General features: G+C 40.1%; 1 protein-coding gene across 1 annotated transcript; it reads left to right on the forward strand.

Moving 5' to 3' along the window:
- The first annotated feature begins 1750 nt into the window (after positions 1-1750).
- On the forward strand, positions 1751-5299 carry LOC114359765 (chymotrypsin-2). The gene is made up of 5 exons (XM_028314264.1): positions 1751-1868; positions 2772-2952; positions 3373-3619; positions 4258-4404; positions 4878-5299. Exons 1-5 carry the CDS (start codon positions 1820-1822, stop codon positions 5016-5018), a joined length of 765 nt encoding a protein of 254 aa, XP_028170065.1. The 5' UTR covers positions 1751-1819; the 3' UTR covers positions 5019-5299.
- Positions 5300-6530: the final 1231 nt, after the last annotated feature.

Consider the following 6530-nt stretch of genomic DNA (forward strand, 5'->3'; position numbering starts at 1 on the left):
GCCTAGCACAGTTCAAACCTACCCAGGTACACATACTCATACTCGTGTCTTGAGGGAAAATCCAGAGCTCAAGAATATCCAGCACGTGTTTATATAGGCTGTTTCTTTTCAATTATTTGAATAAGAAATAGCTCTATAACTTACAACAACATATTGAGATTGTAACCTAAACTGATAAATTGTGTTGTGTTCCCTAAATAAATAAATAAACTGCTAACAAAAATGTGTGCTCTTATTAATTTAAATTTTCATCATTTCAGCCGAAGGAGGTCAACTGCTGAACATAGGCCTCTCCCAATGATTTTCAGATTAGCCGGTTGGTACTAGGTGGACCGACGATCTGGTAAAGGTCGCGGGAAGAGCCTGGATGCGGGCAGCGCAGGACCGTTCACTGTGGAAAACCTTGGGGGAGGCCTTTGTCCAGCAGTGGACGTCATTTGGCTGAAACGACGGTTGGTACTTAGTAGCGGCCTGCATCCAGTGCCTTCCTGCTACCTTTATGAGGTCGCCGGTCCACCTTGTGGGTCATCCTACGCTGCGCTTACCGCTTACGTGGCGCGTCTCTCTGCTATTTTCATGAGGTCGTCTGTCCACCTTGTGGGTCCACCTGCACTGCGCCTACCGGTACGTGGCGTCCCCATTAGTCATTACCATTAGTCACAGTCATTGGCAAATATATTACGTAATGTTACGTCATACATTTGCCAAACTGCATTTCAGTTTGGCTGCAATGGTTTTCGTCCTTATTAATGTTGTCATTTACTTATATGATGTGACTTCTTCCACCCTGTATAAGTGATTACACCACTCAACGATAGTCGAAAGTCAAACAGCAGCATAATGAGAGGCTCTTAATCAGCGAAGATTGATGAAATTACAACATATAGAAGTATTAGCCATCGAGCACTACTCAAGATAAATGTGTACTTACACTGAGCAAATACTACGTCGTAGACGCCGTAAGGGCGAGTGTATACTGGAGATAACGAAATTATCGTATTATTTAATAGTCTGGACGAAAATATACTTGGTAAGTATATGAGACAAATCAATCTTAAAAGATTTGAACTGCAATCTCCAATCCGTCTGCCAAGAAGCCTGGGGATTATGGCAAAACCCTTCTATAGTGGAGGAGGCTGTTGATGATGATGATGATGAGACAAATATTGAAGGTGGACTCGAGGAGAAAGAAGGAACGGTGAAGGTCGAGATCCAAGGAACGCTGGTTCGAACCCCGCCGCCTATGGACTATTGTGGTGAAATCACTTGTAACACAAGCAAAGTTAGCTTAGTACGAGCTTATAAAAAAATGTAAAGATTCTAGATTCGACTTCATAGCGATGAGGATTTATTATGAAGTAGACGAGAAGCCTCTCTCATATTTCTCACTTCTTCTTGCAATCAGGTCAGTTATAACAACTGAAATCACAGTCTCGAACTACCCATAAGTTGATGGCGAAAACAACTTGACACCAAAAACAAAAGTCTTGGTGGTTAACACAACTCGTCAAAAACTTATAAAATACTATTTGAATGAACATAAAACCCTAAAAGAACTACAAAAAAGTTTTTAAAGCTTAGCCATAAAATCGAGAATAAATAGAAACAGAGCGTCCAGTCTAAAAGCCTTTATAGATCCAAATAAAAACGTAGGTCCTTAAACTTAGTCCAATCGAGTAAGTTGCTGCAGATAACAATCTATTTCAGACTATATCGTTCTAAGAAGGGTATAAAAGGTCCAATATAGTTCACAAATAAGTATAGAACGTTAGAAGCGACTGCTGACTTTTCGCGTCCAATTTTTGTGATCAGCTTTAAAATGATTGCTTTTCTTTTAATTATTAGTCTTTGCGGTTTTTCCGTTCACGGTGAGTTTTTTATTATGTTTGTTCAATTTGATTTGATTTTATTTTCGATTATTTCTTGATGTTTCGTGTGATCATTGATAGACAAATAAAAGCTGGCGAAAGCTACTAGGTAATTGGTTAAATTCACAAAATGGAGTTTGAATTATTCAGTTTCTATTTGAGCTTCAATTGAATTAGCTGATGTCTAGTTATTTAGAAAGATAAGTAATTCGGTTTCTGAGTAATTTTCTTGAAATTTTAGCTGATTGGAAAGTAAACTAGTTACTGCGTTTAACGAATTGGTTTTACTTTGAAACTAAAACAGATTGATCATTAATTATGAAATCATAATCGAAATAGTAAAGATTTCAGATGTAACCTTTACCACCCTTTACTGTAATTCAGTCATTATAATAACAATAGAAAAAAAATGCCAAATAGGTAGTTGTAACTGTTCTGAATTAAAATGCATAATTACATTCGGCAATTGTTTTTTACAGGTCTAGCGCATACGTATTTAACTAAGTTAGTAACTGAGAAAGGAGACATAATATTATGACGTGACAGAGCATTCAAGTCTGAAGCACCTCTGTAGTCTCGCTGACAATTGACATTACAAGCACGTAACCTCCCGCGCCGCACCTATGCCTCGCGCACTGATTCAGTTTATGCGCTAGACTGGTTCATCATCATCATCATTTCAGCCACAGGACGTCCACTGCTGAACATAGGCCTCCCCCAATGACTTCCACATCGCAAGGTTGGTAGCGACCTGTATTCAGCACCTTCCTGCTACCTTTATCAGGTCTTCGGTCCACCTTGTGGGTGGACGGACATCCCACGCTGCGTTTTCCGCTAGACTGGTTATTGCCCTAAAAAAAGTTACAGCTGTAGAGCAATTAACAGCCAATTTTTCCTCATCAGGGTCTGCCATCCCGACCTATGACATCAGGCTCCAGTCACCCCGGATCGTGGGCGGATTGGACGCACCCGATGGTGGCATACCCTATCAGGCCTCTCTGAGGACCATCTTCGACTCGCACTTCTGCGGCGGATCCATTCTGAGCAAGAACTTCGTTCTGACCGCAGCCCATTGTACTGTCGGGTATGTGTGCGTTTTAAAATGGGGGTCTGGTGATTCGTAGGTGAAATATATTTTAGCAAAACATTCGCCGATGAAATTGAAAACTTGTATCGGCTAATAATTCAACGGACAAATGAGGAGAACGGTCCCAGACTCTGTTTAGATTCATAATACCCGTACACTGTTGACATTTTTTTTAAATACTGTCAAACTTTCCATAGAATTGTAAGTGTATTGGTAAGTCTATTATTATACTTGTTTTGAAATTAACTCATCTTGTACAATCTTCTCATCAAGAATAATTAAGAATGTATTTTCACTGAAAAGATTCCAAAGTCCTGACTTACCAAAACAAATCTGGCAACACTGTCACCTACCACAACTATTATGTTGCATTGTGTTTACGTTTTGAAATTGCTAATATTTGTATAACTCTTCCAGCCAATACCCAGCGTTCATCAAAGTGACAGTGGGCACCAACAGCCTCGTCAGCGGCGGTCAGTCGTACGCCGTCTCCAAGCTCATCGTCCACGAGGGTTACGACGCCTCCCTGATCGCCAATGACGTCAGCTTGGTCAAGCTTGCCCAGGACATTGTATTCTCAAATAGGGTACAGCCAATTGAGCTGCCTGCTGGTGATACAGAGGCAGGAGCTGATCTTGTGCTCACTGGCTGGGGAAGAACTTCGGTAAGTATCATCATCATTTTCAGCCTTAGGACGTCCACTGCTGAACATAGGCCTCCGCCAATGATTTCCACAATGGCCGGTTGGTGGCGGCCTGCATCCAGCGCTTTCCCGTTACCTTTATGAGGTCGTCGGTCCACCTTGTGGGTGGACGTCCTACGCTGCGCTTTCCGGTACGAGGCCTAAGTATAGCGAGGGTTAAGTATAGCTTAGTCTTATATCAGACCTTGCCACATGAAGATTCCTAGAACCTCTTCTGACCCGGCTTAGAGAAACTCTGACTAAAGAGGAATATTGTAGAAGTTCTTGCTACATTGGAATTAAAGTAAGACCGTAAAACTTAGAGGCTTTCACTGGACTATTATTCCCACTTATCGTCACCACCGCTGCAACTCCTGTGTAGCTAGGATCTACAACTTGACTACCAATAAAAATTCTAGTCACAAAATCAAGCCACTTGCCATGATCACAGAATCCATAGATCTAGCTACGTACTGGTATAATGTACCTGCAATTTTTTTTGTCCAAGTTATTTATTGTTCTGTCTGTAATGATTGAAACATTCTTTTTTGCAGTTTTGCCAATTCTCCAATTATACGTTAATGTTAGCCTTTGTTATAACATAACTTTCCCATCCCCAGTACCCTGGAGAGCTCCCCGACAACCTGCAGATCATCAACCTGAAGGCAGTCAGCGTGGAGACCTGCCAGTCGCTGTACAGCGGCATCAACCAAGTGTTCAGCTCACAGATCTGCTCCCTCACCAAGAGTGGCGAAGGAGCTTGCCACGTAAGTCGCTTCATCATCATCATTATTTCAGCCATAGGACGTCCACTGCTGAACGTAGGCCTCCCCCAATGATTTCCATGTTGACCGGTTAGTAGCGGACTGCATCGGAAATCGCTTGTACGAGACATAAATTGGTAGATCAGGATCTCCGATAAAATTAACGAACGAGATTCAGCCTGTATTATTCAAGCACATACCTACATATAAATATTTTATTCATAATTCCATCCAGAACTTTTTCGTAGAACAGTGATTCAATCAACAACGATTAATATTGCTCTCTCAATTTCAATCATAGCTTTTTAATTATTCCATGAAAAATGTCTGTCAGACTCCTTGAAAAACTCAAGAAAACATTTTAGCTGACTCAGTTGGGTTAGCTAATCTGACAAGACTCTCACGAAATTTATGTGACCGTCACGTCACTAATCGAGTTCATGGCAGAATTTTTCATGGTTTTTATCATTTCTCAGGGTGATTCTGGCGGTCCTCTTGTCGAAAACGGCAAAGTGGTGGGCATCGTCTCTTGGGGCATGCCCTGTGCGCGTGGTTACCCAGATGTCTACACCCGAGTCCACTCCTTCAAGGATTGGATCGTGAAGAATCAGCAGTAGGAGAGAAGAACGTGGAACCTAGTCTGCAAGGCGGTTGCGTTCTTTCAGCTTTATGTCTCTTCTCTTAAGGCAACATCTCGAATATACGCACGTTTTGCAGAATACGGCCTCAAAATTCTTGAGGTTTATACCTATTTGCCTACCTACCTAGTTATCTACTTCTAAAATATTTTTCATATTAACTAGGACTTAAATAATGCGTCTAATTCTGAAGTTCTGGAATACCAACCGGCCATAAAATGTAAAAATATACCTAGATAATAAAAATGTTTTTAAATAAAAAAAATCTGCCTTCTTAATACATACAATATATTCTACCTACATTTTTAAATACCTACTAGGCTACTATAAATACTACTACTACTAAAGCCCGGTCCGTGAGCACGTAGAATTTTGTCCAATGACCCCTAGCTACCCATCCTTATCGCTCGCACGTAATTATATTGCTGTCGCGACTGTGCGACTGGCACCCGCAGTGAGTGTGCGAGCGCGATAGCAACATAATTACGCACAAGCGATAAGGATGGGTAGCTAGGGGTCATTGGACAAAATTCTACGTGCTCACGGACCAGACTATACTATAAATCAGTTTTTCATACACATATTGAATAGTCTGTCTTAAGGGCATTACCTATAGGCTTATCTTTTCCTTTTGACATAAAAAACGCTACGAAACATCATCAATATGAATTTAAGCAATACTCAACCTCTGAGGTCAATATTATTGATGGTAACCTTTTTGAATAGGTCCCCGAGCACGATTAATGCGGTTCTGTCATACCTTTCACAGCTCTTCTCTAAGCTGATTATGATAAATGAAATTCATGAAAAACACGGTGTCACAGACCTCGGGCTTTCACGTTCGTGAAAATTCCCACAAATGTAGAATAAAACACAAAAAAAAACATGCCCTTACTGGGTTTACCTTAAGGGATACGAGGGATCACGTTTATTTGTATTCACTACATGTTTGGTTTGCTACATCATTGGAAAATAATCTGTACAAATCGCGTGGGTTGTATCTGAGATTTGGGAAAAATTCAGCATCACTAATTCCTGTAACATTTTCCTCTGAAAGTCAGTCGGTATAACTTGCTGTTACGAAAACAATTACAGACTTAGTTAAAGTTTATATAAACATATTAAATAATAGTAATGTATTAATTAAATTAAAAAGTTATCTTCTCTAGCTACACATTGACATCAGAATTTAAATTATTTTAAATTATACTATCCAAATTACCATACTTTCCTCCTTTGTTGGCCAGAATACTGAATTCTTATCTTAAATCTTAGTGCTATTCTATTTTGCATTAAAAATACTGCCGTGCTGTCGACACACCTACATTCAGATGGAAGCATCAATATTGACAATCAAACACTGTTAATGTTACCATCAATTAACAATGCAATTTACAGGGGAAACAAAAGAAAATTACCTTTCACTCTATTGCACAAAGAACAGAGAACGCTATAGATAATAGGTTAGTCTTGTAAAAACAAAGATACGAA

The sequence above is a fragment of the Ostrinia furnacalis genome, unplaced genomic scaffold, assembly GCF_004193835.3.
Source record: "Ostrinia furnacalis isolate ACB-3 unplaced genomic scaffold, ASM419383v2 OfSCF4655, whole genome shotgun sequence".
Classification (NCBI taxonomy): Eukaryota; Metazoa; Arthropoda; class Insecta; order Lepidoptera; family Crambidae; genus Ostrinia; species Ostrinia furnacalis.

Excerpts from the sequence above, each read along its gene's own strand:
- LOC114359765 (XM_028314264.1), top strand. The coding sequence starts at position 1,820 with ATGATTGCTTTTCTTTTAATTATTAGTCTTTGCGGTTTTTCCGTTCAC. Across the intron at positions 1,869-2,771 it reads TTGCGGTTTTTCCGTTCACG|GGTCTGCCATCCCGACCTAT; the intron begins GTGAGTTTTTTA and ends TTTCCTCATCAG. Across the intron at positions 2,953-3,372 it reads GCAGCCCATTGTACTGTCGG|CCAATACCCAGCGTTCATCA; the intron begins GTATGTGTGCGT and ends TAACTCTTCCAG.